Source organism: Pygocentrus nattereri, chromosome 7 (genome assembly GCF_015220715.1).
Source record: "Pygocentrus nattereri isolate fPygNat1 chromosome 7, fPygNat1.pri, whole genome shotgun sequence".
In the NCBI taxonomy this organism is placed as follows: Eukaryota; Metazoa; Chordata; class Actinopteri; order Characiformes; family Serrasalmidae; genus Pygocentrus; species Pygocentrus nattereri.
The window spans coordinates 15359928-15381174 of NC_051217.1; the positions used below are offsets into that span (position 1 = coordinate 15359928).

General features: G+C 37.0%; 1 protein-coding gene across 8 annotated transcripts in view; it reads right to left on the reverse strand.

Moving 5' to 3' along the window:
* Positions 1 to 1389: 1389 nt before the first annotated feature.
* Positions 1390 to 21247, reverse strand: part of si:dkey-205h23.2 (CUGBP Elav-like family member 6) — a 205927-nt gene continuing 186069 nt past the window's right edge. For 5 of the 8 annotated variants that reach the window (XM_037539902.1, XM_017706375.2, XM_017706546.2 and 2 more), the window contains exons 8-13: positions 20278 to 20427; positions 19431 to 19493; positions 17599 to 17679; positions 15504 to 15647; positions 9784 to 9932; positions 1390 to 3658 (exon numbers count right to left, since the gene is read on the reverse strand). In XM_037539902.1, coding sequence (XP_037395799.1) covers positions 9805 to 9932; positions 15504 to 15647; positions 17599 to 17679; positions 19431 to 19493; positions 20278 to 20427 — 566 coding nt within the window. In that variant the 3' untranslated portion in view covers positions 1390 to 3658; positions 9784 to 9804. Of the gene's footprint in view, positions 3659 to 8189; positions 8284 to 9783; positions 9933 to 15503; positions 15648 to 17598; positions 17680 to 19430; positions 19494 to 20277; positions 20428 to 21247 lie in introns of all 8 variants that reach the window. The other 3 variants (XM_037539903.1, XM_017706459.2, XR_005130457.1) reach the window with 2 other exon arrangements.

Below are 21247 nucleotides of genomic sequence, written 5' to 3' on the forward strand. Positions count from 1 at the left end.
CCAGACGCAACTCTAAAAATGCAGGCTTTCAGATGAAACACTGTTTGGCACTTCTTCAAAATCTGCCTCTGTCATGTTTCTTCTGTAACAAAGAAAGCTTTGCAATCCTAGACTGAGAGGTTTGAACTCAGCTGTCTGCGTAATAATAGAAACGACACATCCAGGATGAGTAATTGGGAATGATTTTGAGTGTTGAAAATGCTCATTATTCATCTAGTAAGACTGAATAAATCATTGGCAAGTACTGAGGTCATAGCTAGTGCAAATTGTTAAGGTTGTATGTAACACTCCAGCAAACCTATAGTAGCTTTGCTTTTAAGGGCAGGATTGAACAAACCAACAAAAGTATGTACAGGGACTGAAAGTTGAAAGGTTTTGTCTGATCAGAATCACAATAAAGTTCATGAAAGCAAAGAAATGAAAAGAAAAACACTCAGATGTTGAAACATTAAATGTTTTGATGTTCTATCAGTGAGGGATCAGTAAAAGCATCATAGCCTTACGACCATCTGAATGTATAAAGTATCAACTGTTTTCGTGAAGCCCAGGTGTTTCCAGTTTAGTACAATCCCTTTGGAGACAGAGGTGTAGGTAAAGAATCTACTTTACATACGACTCTGAACAAAAGAGGGTCTCCAGCCTTCAGATGTGGGCAGGCCAGGCAGAACTGTTGAACAACTCCTAATTTCCTCATTAAAATCAATCAACCCAGTCAACTTCAAGCAGGCAGGAAGGACAAATTTCATTTGGCAAGGGGAGGCAGCAGATTAGAATTGCATGGTTTTGGTCCTTTGGGAATCCTCAAGGGAGCTTTCATGTTAAAGGATAAAAGCGAGGTTTGATATGCTGGCATCAAAGTTTAGAGGTCAGGGTTGGTTGTTGACATCCATAATTTCCTGCCCACTGCATTGTCTGGTCCATTGAAGCTTTGGGCCTACCCATGCCCAAGTCAATAGGGGAGAAGTGGATTTAGCAGGTTAACCCCTTAAATTGCCAGGACCTGCTAAACTTTTATAACCCACTGCTATAACCTAGTAATTACTGAGCCTGTTTGCATTGTAGTTCTTGTAGTTACTGAATAATAAGAATGTAATTAGGCTGGAATTTTAAGGGGTTAATGTTCATTCCATATTCAATAATATTATAGGCCTCTAAGTTTACATTTTTCACCACTGTGTTGCTGAAAACATCTTGGTGAGCAAAAACATTTTAAATGTAGACAATATCTAATATTTTTCCAATTAAATTATATGTTTATCCAGTCTATATAGTTTATCAATATCTGGGCTTTAATTTGCCACCAATTAAAACAATCTAGCAGTAACACTGATATAAGAAGTATTAGATTTACTGCCTACAGTTAAGATGTTTTCAATTCCAAAAATGTCCCTCAATATGTTTTTTTTTTTTTTTTTTTTACAGTGAACAGCTAAACTGATGAAAATTTAGTGGAAAATTTACAAGATGTCTCGAAAAAACTCCTAAAAATAAACAAGTTTCCTTTAAAATGAAAAGATAACCAGGGTTGGTTGGCAGCATTGCAGGTAAATAGAAAACTGTGACTGCTTAAAGGAGTACAATCATGAACATAAACCCCAAATATCTGATTAATGAGCATGTTCTCTACATTGAATTTTGAGATAATTGACAACATTTTCCCCTTTGAGTGCAATACAGGCTTGGGAGAGGGTGAATGACTGTTGTTCAGACCATGGTAAAGTCCTTCCCCATCTTATGGTAATAGATGGCATTAGGGAGAGCATATTAATAGTGTTGCATTTACATTGGATTACGGCAAAGCTTAATGACTAAAAGCTTTCAGCTGTTAGTGCTGCGAGTGCATTTTTTTTTTTTGTTTTTTTTTGTTGTTTTTGCCTTTGCCATAAAAGTTCTGGATACATCTGCAAAAAAGAGAAAAAAAGACACATCTGTTGGTAACCTCAAGCGTTCCGCTAAGTTTGCGATGGCTTTAGCGGACCTCCCCAGATCGGCGTGGTGTTATTTCTAATGGATTTGTTTCTTACTTAGAAAAAAAAAAATGTCACCGCACTCATTACCTCTTGAATACCAAGTCTGTTCGTTTGGCAGTTTCTGTAGCTATCGACTCCCTTGTCCTCTTCCTTTCGTCCCTTACTTCATTAAGTCCACTCTCTGAGGATTACTTCTTCCTTTTTTTTCTCCACTGCAGTAGCAACCATGAGATAAGTGTCTAGATAGCACACTCCCTGTCATAGTATAAAATAAAACACTAAAGAAAAGAAAAGAAGAGAGTACACACCATATCCAGTAGCTTGGTCTTTACAGTGGATTGTCGCTTGAACAAAAAGGCTTATGGAAAGCCTGCACCCTGTCAAGTACAGACTTTAGAGACGCTCCTTTTACGTTTGCTTTCTCTTTTTTTTCCTCTTCCAAACAATTCCATAGTGGCTGTCGGATGGCGTGGTGAAGAGATCGTGATGAGCTGTATTATCCGTTGGTTAAATATGTTCTGGAGAGAGGCTTGGTGCCCATCAGGACAGACACTGGATTTTTTTTTTTTTTTGTAGATTTTTTGTTGCTTTTTTTCTTCTTTTTATGTTCAGTTTTTGTACATTTTCCTCCTTTCTTTACAAGTTCAAGTATTTTCTTCTTGTTTAAAATAAAAAAACAGCAAAAATTAGCAAATCTACTGCTATAATCTAATCTACATGTCTACTCTACAGCCCGGCACCAAAAACAGCTGCCGAACCGTCAGCCCCCACCGCATTTTTTTTTCTGATTTTTTCACTCTCTCTCTCTCTTGCTCTCTCTCTCGCTCTCTCTCTCACTCTTTTTTACTTTTTCTTTTTTTTTCTGTAGAATCAATATTTCCTTTAACTTTAACCTCACATAGGCCACTAGATACTGACTTAATTATTTCTTTCATCTACTACTATTTTTATTTTGTAATACTTGCAGCTACAAGGTAAGAGTTATTGTTTTTTTTTTTAAATATATATGTATATATTTATATATTTATATTCTTTTAAAAAGCGTGTAGTCCTTTGGTCCCTATTTCCTAAGGAATGATGCATGTAAATAATCCTGGATTACCGTTCACTCTTCCATCTCCCCAGAGCTTTCTGGCACAGACCACAACACCTGTTTAGGCACAAAAACCAAAATGGCAGCAGGCTGGTGTGTATGTGTTTGTGTGTTTGTATATGTATGCGCTTGTAAATAGAGATATCAGTATTTACATGAGGACTTCAAAATATGCTTCTTTCTGAATTGCATTTTGTTTTATGCATGTCTGCCTAAGTGCAAAGGGTTTGTTTATGCGTGTCTACATGTGTGATTGTATATCTGTGTATGCATGCTTTGAGCATAATGTGTCTATAAAGATTTTTTTCCCCCATCTTGTCTAAAAAACAGCAGCAAAAAAGTTGGTCTCTGTAAAATTTGCTTCCACAGATGCCAAAGCAAAAAAAAAAAAAAGAAAAAAAGAGAGAGAAAAAAAAAAGAAACATTTAGCCAAGAAAGAAATCCTCCTTGTTCCTTTAGTCACCCAGTCAAACATCTCTCGACGATTTTCCCACAGAATCAAGGGACCACTCTTCTTTCATGATATGTGGCAGAGCGAAGAAGTCTTTTGTACTTATACTGCACTTGTGGAAATAAGGTGTTGTAGTCCTTCATCCTGCGAGAACAAGAAGTAGAGAAAGGGGGAAGAGGTAGAGAAAACAGGGGGAAAAGAAGAAAAGAAAATGTTTTTTTTTCTGCACACATACGCTTAAGTGAGAGTTTTCCAGCTTTGCACACCAACAGTTACAGCCAACATCAAGAAAAAACACCCACAGAACACAAACTGAAAGGAGTCACTTATAGCTATGCATTGTGTTCTTAAGGGACAGACGCTCGTGTATCTGTGCTTGTCAAACACTTCTTGATAAAGTGCCTGAGTCTGATCTTACATCAGTCAGCCTAGTGCTGTAGAAAAGTAGTCACCATGACAGCAGAGGGAGAGAAACACATGCAGCATCAAACAGACAAACATGATGAAGACAATTTGATAGCAGATGACTGAAGTGTAATTACATGAACAGATTTGACACTTCATTACAGGCTGACAATAACCTGTTATGGACACGTCAGAACATAAGTATATTGCTTTTGTGTTCTGCCTACAATATATGTGCAATTCAACTTTAAATAATACAATAAATGATCTTGTTTCATATATTAGCAAGTAAAATTCAGCTGTTGGAAAGTTTTATATTCATGAGTACTGTGCAAAAGTCAAAACATCCATTAGTTTAATTTCCAGATAAACTTTTTCCAGATAAAGTCTAACTGTATTATTTATTTTTTCAAATTTTCTAGTATTTAGTGTACCAATGCTTTACCTTTGGAACTTGATTTCAATTTTTTAAAGAAATCTGCATAGACATTTTTCCACACCATCAAAATCTCTGCTTCTCGCATCCCAAATAATCCCAAACACATTCACTAAGGTCTGGGCTCTGGGCTGCTCAGTCCATTGTTCTGAACATCATCAGCTTTTCTCTTTCTTTCTCAGTTAGGTACTTCTTGACAGCTACACATCCTTTCAGATTCATACTGTTGAGCTGCCTAATCTGAATAAGCTTGATTTTTCCTCTCTCTCAAAGAAAGCTGCAAGTGTTGTTTATCTGATGGTAACAGTCTTGGTGGTCTATCAGGTCTTATATGGTCATTGTCCCATTTTCTCTGTATCTTAGATTTTTTGAACTCCAGTTATGGGAAAACCTGTTTTTTTCACTTATATTCTTTGACTTTCCCCAGTGTAAGTGAATTATTATATCTCCCCAGACATATCTTCTGAAAAATGAATGCACGTTTTACTTTTGATGTTTTGACTGAATATTAATAAATGAAAGGTGGTCTCTGACTTTTGCACAGTGAGGTGTAGCCTATTTAAAACAGTAAAATAGCCAAATCATTGCATATTTAATGCATAGTAAAATCCAAGAATTGAAGTTTGTATCTCCGGTTTGTGTTTACATATGTATGGAGTTATGGCCATTAAATTGTAGAATCTAGTAAGTAAATGTTATGGTTTTGCCATAATTTGACTGATCAGCAAAAAAAGTTAAATATAGTGGCTGTCACAACAAAACTACATGTCTCTTGTATCTTGATGTGACCTTCTTTGTGCAGAGGTCTATACAGTTTTCATTGGAAGAGGTTCTCTACATTCCTCTTTCACCCCTCATTTCTTGCTAGCAGCTCAGTACAGAGTTATAATGTCTAACACACAGAGAGCCAATAGTGTCCTAGTTCTTCTCATAATAGTGTTACCTTTGAAAATCATTTAGAAAATACACACATATATATATATATATATATATATATATATATACACACACATATGAGGTTTTGATATGACAGCAACAACATGTATTACTGCTAATAGATGACTGCGTGTCAGGAAAACATGAGAAATGCACACAGACATTCAGTTTGTCGTGTAAGACATATGGGCAGATCTTGGTTCATAATGGAGAAAAAGAAAAAAAAACAGTCTCCACTCCAGTAATATGTACCATATTCCTTAGTCCGGCTCTCTCTCTGGCCAGTATTCTTGTTAAATGTGATGATCAAGCAGACAGAAACATGGCTAGCTTGTGTTCTGCTTGCAGGGAGAAACAGAGGCATTAACATCAGGGCTTTGTGTGAAAAGATCTGATTATAGATGTTCTAGCTCTACCAAGCAGAAGTAATTCAAAGGTGGGGGGTGGGGGTGGGATCTACCACATAAATGCACAGCACAAACACAGTTGCTCTATAAATAACTCCAATGCCACTCTTTTCACGAACTCCTGATACAACAAAAGACTAAAGCAGCTTAGCTGCTACTTTGCAGTTCCTTCCTTTCAATATCTTATCTGGTGCATTTTTATGGGATGTGATTTAGAAAGTCAAAAGAAGATAGGATATAAATAAATGACTAGAAATCAATAAAAGGAAATAAATGACTAATTAAATAAGTAAATCAATAAATTAATAAATACATTTCCTGGAAAATAACACTAATGAGCCAGCTGAACAAAACTTGGCTCATTTCTTAGTTTCCAGTTTTTAGATACTTCATGTTACCCTCTTATATTTATGTCTTAATGGATAAGACAGTGTTACAACGTAATGTGACAAAGAAGAGCAAAAAAACTCAAATTCATTTGTAGTTCATTGTACATTCTTAGTCATTCAGTACACATGATATATGTTAATAAATAATATTGAATTGTTTAATACATTTTGTAAAATGTCACTTAGAGCCTAAGAATATTATTTATTCTTATTATACTATAACGTTAGGCCAACTTAGTCTTAGGACAGCGGAATATAATCCAAACAACATGCATCTATTTTTATTACTGAATGAAAACAAACTGATCTGCCCTGAAAGAATAGATCCTCAACTGGCAGGGAACAGATTTTATTTAAACATGTAGAGAAAAGGTTGTTTTTTTCAGGTTTTTGATATTCAATAATGATAGAAAAACTCAGACAGAGCCTTTGCACTCGGCTGGTCTCGAGAGCAATTTCCGAATCCATCTTACCCGGGGAACGAGACAAGCCTGAGAGAAAATGATGTTGAGACAGACAAGACTTAGACTGTTGATTTAGAGAGCGAACTTGAGTAATACAACACTAGCTCTTTTATGGCGTCATGCAAAGAACCCTATTTGGCACCTTTATTTTTAAGAGTGTAGTCATCAAATGTCACTTAGCTGGACAGCATTAGTTTACAAAGAACATCTTTAAAAGTAAAGTGTCTTATTTAGCTGTTTTATACGGTTTCATTTTGGTTAAGATGTCTAGAGAACTCTCTTATCTACACAGTTAAATAGCGCAGAGAAGGTATTTTGGAGAAGCAGGCCAATTGTAGCTTTTATAGTTCCTGCTGGAGTGAGATTAGTAATGGCATCTAGATTCAATGCATTTAAAATTGGTGCACACAAGAAAAAGGTAGTAAATCCAGCCTTATCCCATCTTTATTGCTATTTTATTTTTAAAAAGAACACTGGCTTATATTTGAAACATGTCTCATATTCCCCAAAAGGAAGGCTGGATATAGTTGCAGTATTTTTGAAGCACTGCATTTTGTCCAGGTGATACTGTCCTAATTTGAGTATGTCATCTTTTTTTTCCTGTTAAAGAAGCATGAGTACAAAATGTACTGAATGGCAACATGAATGTATTAAGACTATTATATCATCATTAGCTAGTAATCAGCATGATGGGTTTGCTGATTCAATGCTAAATCTTAATGTACTGCATTATATTTCATTATGTTACTGTGATAGTTCTGAATTATAACACTATCTATAATTCACAGTGAGCTGAATAAGTAGGGCTTTGTTAGCAGGGGGGAAAAAAAATAGGTAGCAGCCGAAGCCAAATCATTTATTGTATTTTTTTTTTCATTATTATCTGCATGTCTGTGAGGAGGGGGGGTGGTTGATGAAGTCACCATGTGTGGGTCCACAGCAGCGCCCGCAGCTCCGCAATCACTCTGTAATTGGTTAGCAACCTCATAAATAAGTAAACAGGAACCAATCCCCATGTTGGGCAAACAAAACAATTACAGGAAAGTGCTCCAAATGTAGATACAATGGAAAACAGCACGGAGAGGAGAGGAGACCAGAGTCAACATTTGCCTTTGCGCCACGACTTGGGAGAGTGGGGGTTGTTTAATTGGAATTACAAACATGGTGTCATCGTAAATATTCCACAGTCACTGACTGAAAAGTAGACCTCAGCTGCTTAACAGATGTACATACAGAGGAAAAACAGCAGATCAGATCAAACAGGAAAAAAAAAACGTAGAGATTCACAGCTCATGTTGAGAAAAAAAGCGAGAGATAGAAAGAGCAAAATATCCATACATTCTCAAGTTCACACGCAAAATAACAAGAGCACACGACTCACATTACGACAGCAAAAAAGGGGTCAAAGTTCACATCCCATGGAAAATCAACCAATCAGCAGATTTACAAACAACAGCTACCAGCTACCAAAAGTGCAAACAAAATACTGCACTCCATAAATACAAAATCCAAAAAACATGGCCACAATAGAGAGATATAGAGAAAGAGAGTAACAAATCAACAGCACGTCATGCCACTCAACCACAGCAGTACACATGACGTCATCCAAAAGAAAATGACACCATGGTTTGAACTTACAGCCGTGGGTAACTGTTGCCCCCCCTGAGCGTAGACATGAAGCTCATGTAGCTAGGCAACAGGGCAGCCAGTCTTGAGCTATGATTGGCCCTGCCTGGGTTTCAGGTTGGTTAGGTGCAAAAGAAGAAAAACAAATCGGAAAAATGGAATTTCTTTTCCTTCACTTGGAACTGTTATGAGCATTACCGAAGCACTTAACGAAATCATTTAAAACATATTTATTGTTTTTTTATAACTGTGAAAAGACTCCATGAAGAAAGTGAAAACAATGCAAACGGAAATGAGAGCAAGTTCTAAATTCATCAGCAAGTTAGTACTAAATGTGTTGTTCTTAACCGCAAAAAAATATCACACAGAAAGCACACGAACACACAGTGAGACGGAAGGGAGCCAGACTGCAGTGAGAGCATGAAATGAACACTTACATTCGGAGACATTGTCTTAGACAATGAGTTTCCTGAAAAGAGGCAACAAGTACAAGACAGAAGTGTCTGTATGGAGAAAGTTAGGTCTAACACACATACACACACACACACACACACACACACACACACACACACACACACACACACAAGCCTTCCTGCTGACACCAGTGAGAAGTCTGTTTTGAGTTGGAGTTGTGGGTTGCCAGATCCTCACTGTGTGGGCCATTGTAATTCTTAAACCTCCCAGTGCTCTAATTTGAGGACATCTGTCTATCATGTGCTCTGTGGAAAATTCCTCTCTTCAGGGGGCCTGGGCTGCAACTGTTTTCATAATGTTTTTAAATGTCTCTGTGCCATAGCTTTGGTCACTTTTTTTTTTTCTTTTTTACTTTCATTTTTTTCTTATTTCCACATTATATATTGAACACACAATCACATCTATCTTGCTCAAAAACATCCATCACATTTTGTATTGCTTTCAATATTGCATGCTACGTGTTGACAGAAACGCTTACAGCTGAAACATGAGGTATGCTTTCAAATAGACCAGCTTAAATGTCTAAGGCTTTGTGAACATGATGTACAGATGGAGGCATCTAAAGCTGAATTAGATTTATCTGTGGAGATCATTCATTTTAGTGATTACAAATGAAATCTTTGATTTTTTCCAGTGTAAACCTGCAATGTATGTAGTTTTTACAATCTGACAGTAACAATCATTTTTTTAATACTGTATGAATCTGCAGTGAGTATAGTTTTTATAGTCTACCAGAAATAATTGTAGAGTGATTATAATCCAGTATGAATCTACAGTTTGGGCAGTTTTTACTGTATAATGGTAATAGTTGTGGCATGATTTTAATCCAGTATGAATTTGCTTCATCTGTAGATTATACAGTTTGATAGTCATGGTCCTCTGTAATTGGCTGAATGCTTCCTTGGTAATTGTAGTTCAATCCATCTCATACTTATGGAATAAAAACTCCTGCTAATAGTTATGGCTGAGTGGAGTGTTGTTATTGTTATTGAGTATGGTGCTTATCACATCTAGGCTTTATCCTATATAAATGTACTTAACATACTGCAATACAGAAATCTCTTCAGGTAAAACTATTCTAGCTCAAATAGTGCTGAAGTACAACTTGTGCAGTGTGAGTTATGGTTCTAACCTGGATGTGGATGTTGGTGGATCAGTAAGGGCGGTTGGCATCTTTCGGCCGCTTCAGCTGGACCTTGAGCCTTTTCATGCCGATCTGAAAACCATTCATGGCCTGAATGGCAGCCTGAGCACTAGATGGGTTATCAAAGCTCACAAAGCCTGGAGAGATCGAGCAAGAGAGAGAGAGAGAGAGAGAGAGAGAGAGAGAGAGAGAGAGAGAAAGAGAGAGGGAGGTCATAGGCACGAATTGAATGGATTTGAATTAAGAAATGTCCTGGCACCAATGCCAAAAGAGTATGAGAAAAAGCAAAGCAATAGTCAAAGGTTATGTACTGGTAGTACTTTATATTACAAAAAGCTAGGGTTTATATATAAACAATAAGAATAAATCAGCAAACATTTCAGTGTGACAGACTGCTGTGGTATTCCCCCCCCTTTCCACAGTCTTAAAAATGAGGGTGAAAAATGAATGGAACCAAAAAGCTATGGTATAAAATGGTACAGAAGAACCAATTTTGTATCCATAAAGAACAAGTGGATGGTACTTTAAAGAACCATTTTTTGTACAAGAGAGGGAGAAAAAAGCCTGCACATCTGACCATCACATCTGTATGAGCTTGTTGGTCATCTCATTCCAAAATCATAGGCATCAATATGGAGTTAGCCTCCACCTTGCAACTATAACCACCAACACTCTTCTGGAAAGGCTTTCCACAAGATTTTGGAGCATATCTGAAGGATTCTATGTCAACATTTGTGAGGTCAGCCACTGATGATGAATGAGAATGTCTGGCTAACAAGTGATGCTCCAATTCAACACAAAAATGTGTTCAGAGGACTTGAGGCAAGGGGGCACAGTCATGCTGGAACAGGAAAGTTTATCCAAAGCTTATCCAAAATGTCTTTGTACACTGTCAGAAAAAAGGTACTGCACTGTCATTGGAGTGGTAGTCCACTTGTCCTTTGGTGTTACCGACAAGGATATGTTTTCAATACCTTTAGTTAAGGAATATAATTGCACCATACCCCATTCTACTGAGATAGTAAAGCAAGTTTTATCATTTTTTTCACTTTTATGATGCCAGCTTGGTGAGCAGGTTCCCTTGGTTTCAGAATATCTCTTCTTGAACCAGGGCACTCGTCCAACATGTTTAGTCTAGCTCTCTCTTCATAGCAAATGAGTGCCTAAGACCAACACTAAATCATTTCAAACAAGGCTGGTAACTGAGGGATAAATGGCAGTGTGTTAGCGTATGGGTCAGTGGTTTGGATCCTTTGGGCCACCATACTCGCTCTGTTCCTGTTAACATTCCTGTTACAGTTGCGCTGAGTTATCACTCGTGTGTCGAAGCGGAATGATCTCGCGGCTCTCCTGCCCTTTCCTTATCGTCCACCTCTCTGATTGACGGGCCAAATTTTCCGCCTGCCAGCTGATTCAATCACCTGGCTACAGCTCCAATTTAATTTGGGGGGAGAGGCCATGCTTTTGTCATGGCGGCCAGAGATAAGACCACAGCTTTTACAAACCCTTTAAATAAGCCAAGCCTGTCAGACAACTTCTATCCCCTCCAAACCTGCCTTCATAAATCTGCCTCTGCTTCTAGTGAATGTTACGGTGGGTAAAGAGAGCGAGTTGCAGGGAAAGGAGGGAAAGAGGAGATGACAGATTGGAAGGGCAATAAATCGTACAGCTCTTGAGCTATGTAAATCAGTCAGTGCTGGGCTGTTTTATAGGATACCGTGTGCTTTACAAGGGCTACTTACTTCAGGGCAAGACATTAAAGATTCTTTCATGGTGTGGCCAAAGGTGAAATGGCCCAAGACGGCTTCTGCAGTTGAGTTTCTATCTATTTTCATGTTATATCTATATTTCATGAACTGCTAGTGACAAAGCAATCACCAGAAGGCTGTGGAAATTTCACAGTCTCTTAAGCGACAGAGATATTTTAAAAATAAAACATACAAATCCAAAAGCTAGTGGAGGATTTTTGGTAACACTTTATGTGGATGGTTCACTTTAGATGCTTTGTAAATCCTCAGCGTGTCTTTAAGTAACATTCAACTAAATATCTATTAAAGGAATCTGTATTTAGTATGAAAGATTGCATTAAATGAATCTGTACTCAGTATGAAAGATTTGATTAAATCTGTTCCTAACCGTAAACCCTAACCCTAACCTTAACCTCAAAGAAAAACCTACACCCACATCTAACCATAACCATACTGCTGTTGATAATCAACCGAACTTTTCCAGAAAGTTTGATAGTGATTTTATTAGGTATCTGTAGAACGTCTATAGGGGAGCATCCAAATAAAGTGTGGTAGTCAAGACAAAACAAAACATCTTCCATACATCATCTCCATCAGGTAAAAATGTCATACCAGAAAAAAGGGGTAACTTTACAGGAGAATTTTAATGAATAAACATAGGATTGTCACTTCTCATTGCTCACTAGCAGCTCAACACAGAGTCACAACAGAGATCCAACAGTATCCTAGTCATCTTACAACACACTCATAGGGATTAGTAAAAATTCCAGAGCCAATCTCTAGGCTGCCATTGGAATGGCCACTAGTCTATTCATCATGAAATGTTTACCCAATGTAAAAAGAAAAAAGAACATTTGCAAATCATCCAGACTTCAGCATCATTGAAAGTGTTTGAGAAGAATTGCATTGTGAGAAGCAGAAAACTAAGATTGAACTTTTTAGGTGTGAAGATATATTCCTGCAGATTTGTTTGAAAAGCTAAAAGCAAAAAAGAATGAGAGTAATAAAGACAAAATATGGTCATACAAGATTTTGAAGTTGTTCTTTGTAATTTTCTGTTTTCAATCTATTCTTTTTAAAAGTTAGAGATCCTCCTTTGAATATTTAATTTCCATTCAAATTGCATATGTATAGATATGTGAATATGTATATGTATGTATTTCTGTATAATTGTTTTTTTCCCTACCCTTTTTTTTTATTTATTATTTTATTATTATATTATTATTTTTATTTTAGTTGTCTGGTTTTTTACTTATTTTATTTGTTTTTTCTGTTTCTTTCTTTTTTGTTTCTATTATATATATTTTTTTCCCTATTTATTTATTTACTTATTTAATTATCATTATTATGATTGATTATTATTATTATTATCATTATTTTTATTATTATTATTTTATTTATTTATTTTTTTCCTCCCTTCTTCTCTTTCTTTCCTGTCCTCTTTTTTATTGCCTGTCAGGCCTGGCCAAACAAATAAAATACAAACTTTAACAAGAATAGGCTTTAGTAACCTATAGAGCTTTTCTTGTGAAAACAAATATGTTTGGTACATCAGTACATTCGTATTACCATTCCGATTGCAAAAATTGCCAGACATGACAGGTTAAAAAAAACTGAATAACTAAAGAGAGGTCTCTGACTTTTGCCTTTACAGTATATGGAACATATGATTATACATATGTATGACTCCACATACTGGAAAAGGAAAAACAAACTGGTGTGGACCTGTGTGTCTTTGTGTGTGTGTGTGTGTGTGTGTGTGCGTGTGCGTGTGCGTGTGTGTGTGTGTGTGTGTGTATGTGTGTGAGTGCACTGTGAATCTACAAGACTCTTTAAAATCCATTTTCTCTTTGGTTAATCCTACTAAAAGAGGCAGGTTAACTGTCAATAACGTTAAATGTCAATACTGAGTGAGTAATCATTGCGGATTAAAGGAACACAATGTCCCTTAAGATTCGGCCATTGCCTCACACCTCTCTGCTGCTCCACTTTCATGGAGGAAATGCTTTTGGAGTTAAAGTTGCAAACATTAAACCTGGCCAGCATGGGATGACCACTGCTAATAACATATATATGCATTTCCACTTCCTCCAGTGACTCTTGTCTCATGTCATAGATACATTTGTTTTTGTTCTGGCCTTCACCACGTTTCCTCAAATGAAGCTTTTTATATTTTTATATTAGCATTTGTTTGTCAGGACAATGTTTTTGTATTATTTAATCAAGCAATATATCACTGTTGTCAGAAAAAAAACCTTGTTTTTCCAAAATGGTAACTTCACAGGAGAAGGAAAAAACCTACTTTACTTTTAATGTAAGACAATGGAACCAGACATATTTCCAAGCAATTTTGGGCCATTTCTTTTGGCACATTCATCATGAAAGTTTGGCACAATATAAATGACAAAAGCTATTTTCAAATTATTTCAAAACTGAAAAACAATGCAAATGTGAGGTTTTGTTCTGAAAACAGTGATGTGTAGAAGCATAATGTTTTCCCTTCACAATACCTACACCAAAAACCAAAAGGAAACACAAAGAAAGAAAATTATGGGCAGGGCTGAATGTAAACATACATGGAGGTGTCCTAGGTGAAAAACCTACTGACAGATTTATTTAATAAACTAATCATTTTAATTTCTTTGCAATAAGCTTGTCACCATCAATTATTTTATTATAGTACAGATGTATGCAAAGTTTTGAACACAAGTGGTTAATTTACGTGTTTTGTTGATTTGAAGTAAATACATCCTCTGTAGGGTGCACCTTTAAATATGGCATTTTCTGTAAATCCTAGGGCACAATTATTATGTTATGTGCCATAACTTTTGCACAGGCCACATTTAATGTTTTATTTTTTTTCTCAGTATTTTCAGGTCCACTGTCCAAAGGTGTCCATTAAAAAGTATGTTCTCTGTAGATTATGTGTTAACTTATTTTCATATCAAATCAACAAAATGTAATTTGATGCACGTTGCCCAAACTTTTGTATATGACTATATTGTCAGATTTTTGTCATATTAAGCAATCTACTGATTTAGTTAAGCAATCAGAGTTTTTAAAAAGGCATATCAATAAAAAGGGACCCAGGTGAACAACCAGAAAGCATGAATGGTCTTTCAAAGATTACAGAATGCTTAGCTGGAACAAGATTTCATTAAAGAATTACAAAGACAATGGATCAAAAAATGAACTATCCATTTTAAACCTTTAACACAGTTCCACCTATTGGAATGAGTATTTTTAGAAGTTTCTCAAGAAGTGCTAGTACAACATTATACATTACATCCTGTGCTTTTCTAACACCAGCGCTACCAGCTCAAAAAGGCACAGTCCCTTCATGTAATTTCCTAACAATCTTGTTGAGAACATAATTATGATTGATTATATCACAGTCAAGTTTAACTGAATAATCGTGACCACCCTGGTGTACAGTACAGAATAGAAGTCATGGAAAAAAAGAAGTCAGCTTAAAGAGCTTGAGACTGAAGGGAGCTCAAGTTGGGATGTTTTGGGCTGGAGGCCAGAACTTATGCAAAGGTGCAAAGAGCTCGAGGGCAAGAAAGGCATGATTTCCCAAAGCCTGTAGCCTGGAGTAGAGGAGGAGGGGGGGGCAGTGAGCACCAGAGTGAAAGTCTTTCAGGTTGTGCTGCTTAGAGCTCTTCTGAGGTTTAATATCCTATAAACGCTCGCTGATGAGCAAAATCCGGGGGAACGGGAAACGAATCCCCTCTTGCCTTTGCTTCCCTGCCCAGTCAGACATGACGCCACTTTTCCAACGTTAATTGCAACTTGATTAGTGGAGACATGGGAAATAAAAAGAGGGGGGAAAAAAAACTAATCGCAATGGGGGAAGTGGGGCATGAGACGATTTCCAAAAGGACTGTGCCATGCTTTTTTCTCTCTTTTTTTCCCCAGATATGTTGGCTTTTCTTTTTTATGAGCATCGCGGGAACTCACCGAAACACTTGCTCTGATTGGTGGCCCGGTCCACAAATACTTTGGCAGAGATGACGTTGCCAAAGGGCAGAAACATCTGCATGAGCTCTGCGTCTCCAAACTCCTGCGGCAGGTGATAGATAAACAGGTTACAGCCCTCAGGCCCTGCAGAGACACACATACACAAAGATTCAAAAAGTAGACTTAGAACATGAATAGACACACATACACAATTCAAATATATATTCAAATATATATCCACTTGAGGGCTAGTCAGTCTGAGGGAATTGGAATAGATGAGTACCATGCTGGCTAAAGTTTCTCTGCCTGCGTCTCAGTGGAAAAAAAGTGAAAGTAGATATAAGAAAGTGAAATCTCTGTGCTTAGGCCTTTGCCTCTTTGTTTTCAAGAGAAGGAGGTATTGGTGGCAATGGAATGTTAGTTTATTGGTTAGTGCTTTGAGGATGTAGGCTTTAAATGCTGCTCATCAAATGTTTGAGGACACCTAGCCTCTGCAAATGTTTTCTTAAAATTATTTTAATAGTGAATTTGCAAATGAAATACGAATTTGTTTAGATTGTAAAACTGCATTTTTGTTTAATCTAATCTAGATAAATAAACTGTTTCAGGGGTTTAGACCACCTTCGGCTCAAAAGAGTTTCAATGCTTTTTAAAAGAAACTGGTCAAATCATTGTTTAGGTGACACCTGCTCTTCATTCTAAGAAAGCTGATGAACATGAAGCTGATGGTTGAAGCTAAACATACTTACAATATTAGCAAGGCCATAGCTCAGCTATAACAGTAACAGTTAAAATCAAACTTTGAAAAATTTCAAAAGACAAGTGATGTAGTTCAGTTTGTCAGTCAGCCTTGCTTCACTGATATACTGCAGCACATTTTGTACAGACTCTGAAGTATGTGTATGGTGATATACCCATGCAGTAATTAGTGATGCACATAAATGAATATTCTTGGCCAAAACAGAAACCAAAATTCAGGACACACAGAGCTGAAAATCAGAAACTGAAAATCAAGTTTACATAAAATATACTATGTAGGCTACAGTATGGGCCACTAAATCCAAGGCCCTTGAGAACAGAGACAGTGGTCACCAAAGGGAATGAATTCCATTATTATTTAGCTACACTTTGCACTTTATGTCTGCCATTTGCGATACTTTACATCACTTAAAACCTGAAGCTACAGATGATACAGTGCACTTGCAAGGACTTTCCTTTCTGCTTCTCTTGTTTTATTATACTCTGCATGTCAAGCAGGATATAATGATTTCAAGCAGTATAAAAAATTGTAATGGAGAAGCTGCTGGGTGTTGAACCCCCTCTTGATACTTAACATGAACAGTGATTACAAATCTTGTGTCCCTGATAGAAACAGTTCCAAATGTATTATATCTTCACTGTTTATCTGTTGTTATTTGGGAAAGTGGAAGAAAACATTTTTTTAATAACTGTTTCTAATTTTCACCATCATTAAAATTACTGGTAAAGTCACACTTTAACATTTTGTTGTAGGCTTGTTTGATATTTAGTATGCATCCTTAAAATGAACATGAAGCAGTTTTAAAAGTATAGTGAACATCACAAATAAAAAGTCAAGAGAAAAAGGTTATAAGAAAAAGAAAATTTTAAAAGAATAGAAATAAAACAACTATGGTAAAAATCTAGCTGAGGTAGCTGAGATATAGAGGAAAAAAAATCTGTCACTTGATGGGCAGTGTTGGACTAAGAAACTAAGTCTTAAAACTAAGACAATGAGGGATAAAATATGCAGCTAATGACAAAACCTATGAGACTGGCCATTTCTGGCTTATGCATGCATATTGTTCTCCCTGTGTCTGCAACTGCTACAAGTTGTTAGCATAAGAAAAAAATGCTCACACTCCTTCTTAAAATACCGTTCATCTCTCTGAGGCCTTTTATGTGCTGAAAGTTAGCAAGATCTCCTTTTTAGCGCTCACCCCAAAAACTCTCACATGAAGCCTTTTTCTCACTTTTCCCTGCCACTTTTCCTCCCCTGCTAATTCAGACTTGAGAACATACAGATGGAACACAGCAATTATCACCTTTTATCAGGGGTGGGTTGGGCCACTCTTACCTTCGCGCTGTTGCTGGGGGATGATGGCTGGTTGCTGGGGAAACGCTTGGCTGATTGGCGCATAGGCGGCAGGATAGGCTGCTGTTGCGAGGAGACAGATGAGGGGAAAGCAAGGGGAATTCGCATCAATATTCCCAGATTTGACACAACAACTTAAATCATTATTCTATTGTTCTCACTCTCCAGACACTGAATAAATAAATTACATTATGGCTCAGAGCCGGCCGGCCTCATTTTCGCTGTGGTTCAGTGCCCAGAGAAAATAAACTGTTTAAAAGGGCTTTTATAGAAGCAGTCCTCCCATAGGCAGTGCCGAAGGAGACAGGGGCATTGTATTAAGTGCTTCTCTAGTAAATAAGTTTGCATCTAGACCACAATTCTGGACCTGATCCTACATTTGCAGTCCTGTAGTTTTAGTCTGTTGACTTTAAATCAGGTTCACAGAAAATTGGAGAGGATAAGAAAGAACAAGTTGATAATCCCAGTCATGAATGCCTGCACTACAGCTGAGTTTGACATCTCACAACCATCTCTGAAACTGCATAATGTACACTCTGTTATTGAGTTAGGGGGTTATATTAATCCTTTCGTGCTGTTCTGAGACCAGTTCTGTTATTTTTTTTTTTTTTAATTCTGACAAGAATGGGAACTGTGTACTCTTGAGGCCGCTGAGGCTGTTAAATATGGACAGTATAATAGCCGAACAACTAAGCATTTTAACTCTAGAGACAGTACATGACAGTATACAGTGTGGAGAGGCACTCAAGATACACATGTAAGTAAGTACATATTGTTGCGGTCACTTCAAAACCTTTTTACTCTCTTTAAAATACTAACTGCACTTTATATTATGTAAACATCTCATGATGAATGAACCAAATAAAATGGTTCAAAATCACTTGGAATATAATCTCATTATACTAATGTACATTACAATTAACAAAGCTTTTTCCTTCCCCATTAAACTTACTGTTTTGACATATTCCTTGCACTTGACTTGCATTAACTTGCTCTTCACTGCCGCTCCCTAGTTAGTTGTGTAATTTAAGTTTAAATTCAACTTTGGCTATTAGCCTGCTTCGCCAGCCTGGGTGTTGTGTTGAGCTTCATTTTATGTTCAGATTTGCCTCCCTTGTTAGATGTCGTCTTCGCTACAGTATTAATCTTTACCATACTTACTTAAATCACTGTGAGCTGAACAAATATGCTCATATAATAGTAAAAACAATAATGGTAAAAAATGGTCTAGTTATCCTTAAAGTAATTTAATGAAAGGACATCCTTTATAGCCAATTTCTCACATAAATTATGATAAACTGCAACAGATTTTTGAAACAAATGCTATTGCGGTCCCTCCAAACTGGTGGAGCTCCATTTTCGCAATGGCTTGCAATGCTTGGACTTATGGGAATTTAAGGCAGAGAAGGATATATCATCCTCAGATTTTGTCAAAAGAAAAGTACATTTCTCTGTGTTTTAAGGAGCCTATGTGTTTATTTGAAATGGGATAGCGCTTAAGAAATATGCAGCCAAGAAATACACACAACCCCTTGAAATAACACAGCCTGAACGTAAATGCAGTATGTAACTAACTATATAATTTCGTATGATTTCAAATGTATGGCAGTAATAATAGACTTCTAAAAGTTACATTTTCACACACTGGCAAGGTGAATACAAACAGATTCTTGTAGTAATCCAGCTTGCCAAAAATAATTTTCAGATGGTTTTGTAAGAGTTTGTAAGGAGACTACTGCTGCTAGACAACATGGAGGAAGATGCAGAGAAACTACGAGGGACAGAAAGAGAGATAAAAGGAAGAGAGAAAGCACCTGCATAGTGTTGCACACCCGCATATGCTTGCTGGAGAGGGTCGGTCACTGTTGGACTCTGTGCTGTAGAGAGAAAAGGTTATAGAGTAGAGAAAAAAAGAGTTTGCAACAAATTAGACAAAACAGGGGAAGGAATATATGACAATACTGGCTCCAGGGTAAGCCACTAGCCTGGATAATTAAAAGGTTGGAAAACCTTTCTCAGCTGAAATGGGGTCTTGTCCAGTTGAGGGAGATAGACTTTAGAAAGGGTAGGTAGTAGCTGCATAGTAGTTATATAATTGTATAACTGCATTATAGCCTAATAAGGCACATAATAACATCTAAAACGACTGAAGCAAAGAGTTCTCCTAGTGGCTTATATAGTCATGGCCAGAAATATTGGCACCCTTGCAGTGTTTCTGTAAAATAATTATAAAATATATTTAAAAATGTATATATCTGTGTGTGTGTGTGTGTGTGTGCATGTGTGTGTTATTGTAGTAATGTAGCATTACTAAATAGATCTCCTAAAAATGTGCATTTCTGGCTAGCTAACTTGATATATTACCATTAACAACCATTACTTTTATGGCTACATCTGTCGCTACTGGTTAAAACTGTTGCCAAAATAAAGAATATAAGCTTACAGTTCTAGCATATTCTAGTATCTGCTGAATCATGAATCTACCCTACTCTTTTCAGTTGTGAAATTATAGACAGCCCCTCACACAAACTCAAATCTTGCAGCAGAGACTGAAGCATCTTCAAGTGACAGTTTTGTTTAATAAAATAACATGAAAGATTCTCTACTTGCTCCATTGTACAGATTACTATGATGGGATGGGTGCTGCCAGTCATATTTTACCTGGGTAAGGGTGAATTCCGTTGGTGTAGATGGGTTCAGAGGCTGGCTGGCCATTGCTCTGTGGAGGGAGGGCACTAAAACCATTCACCCCAATCGGAGCAGCGATGCTGGGCACTGCTGTGGCACTGATCCCTGGAGGTGTGCTGGTGCCTAAAAAACATGCAGTGGATTTTCAGATGGAAGTTGAATCCAGTTCATGCCGTATGTGCTGTTGGTAGTCACTCAGACTTCTAATCTTCTAGTCTTGTGTAAATATTTAAGCTTTGTGCTTAAGTATTTAATAAAGGATTCACTAAAAAAAATCCAATGTACAAAAATAAAAAAAATAAAAACAACCAAAAAAAAAAAAAACCCTAAAAAAGTCTAAGTGAGTCAATGTTTAAGCTAGAGTTGTATAGTATTGAATTCAAAGCAGGAAAGTGACTGTACACCACTGTTATCTTGGTGCTAACATAACACTGTCCCATAAAGACTGAATCCTATAGCTAGCATTACCATAGCAGTGGTCAGAGACGTTTGACCTTTTGCCATTTGACTACAGGACTAGTATTATCTGTTCTGTCTCAAATCATGTTTTGAAAACACATACATACTAAAGCCAAAAGCACAAAAGCTTATATGACAAGCAACACGCTGACTATAAAAATGTGGAGGTTAAGCACAATATATGGAGGATGAGAGCTGAAAGGCTATGAATGATGACTGTGAATACAATCACTGTACATAACCATAGTTCATTCGCTCCTTTTTAATGAGAGGAGCAACAAGCAGAGGCAGAGCCTCAAATCCCCCCCACTGACTCATGAAAATACCTCCAGAATCGCTCATTAAGCAGCTTTAATTCTGTATAATGAATGGCGGTGGAACATCCTGTCCTGTCATATTTTTTGTAAAATGGGATGCATCAAGCATGTGCACCACTTAGCTGCGGTGTTGGAAAAGTTTTTTTTTTAGAGTGCTTAGACAGAAA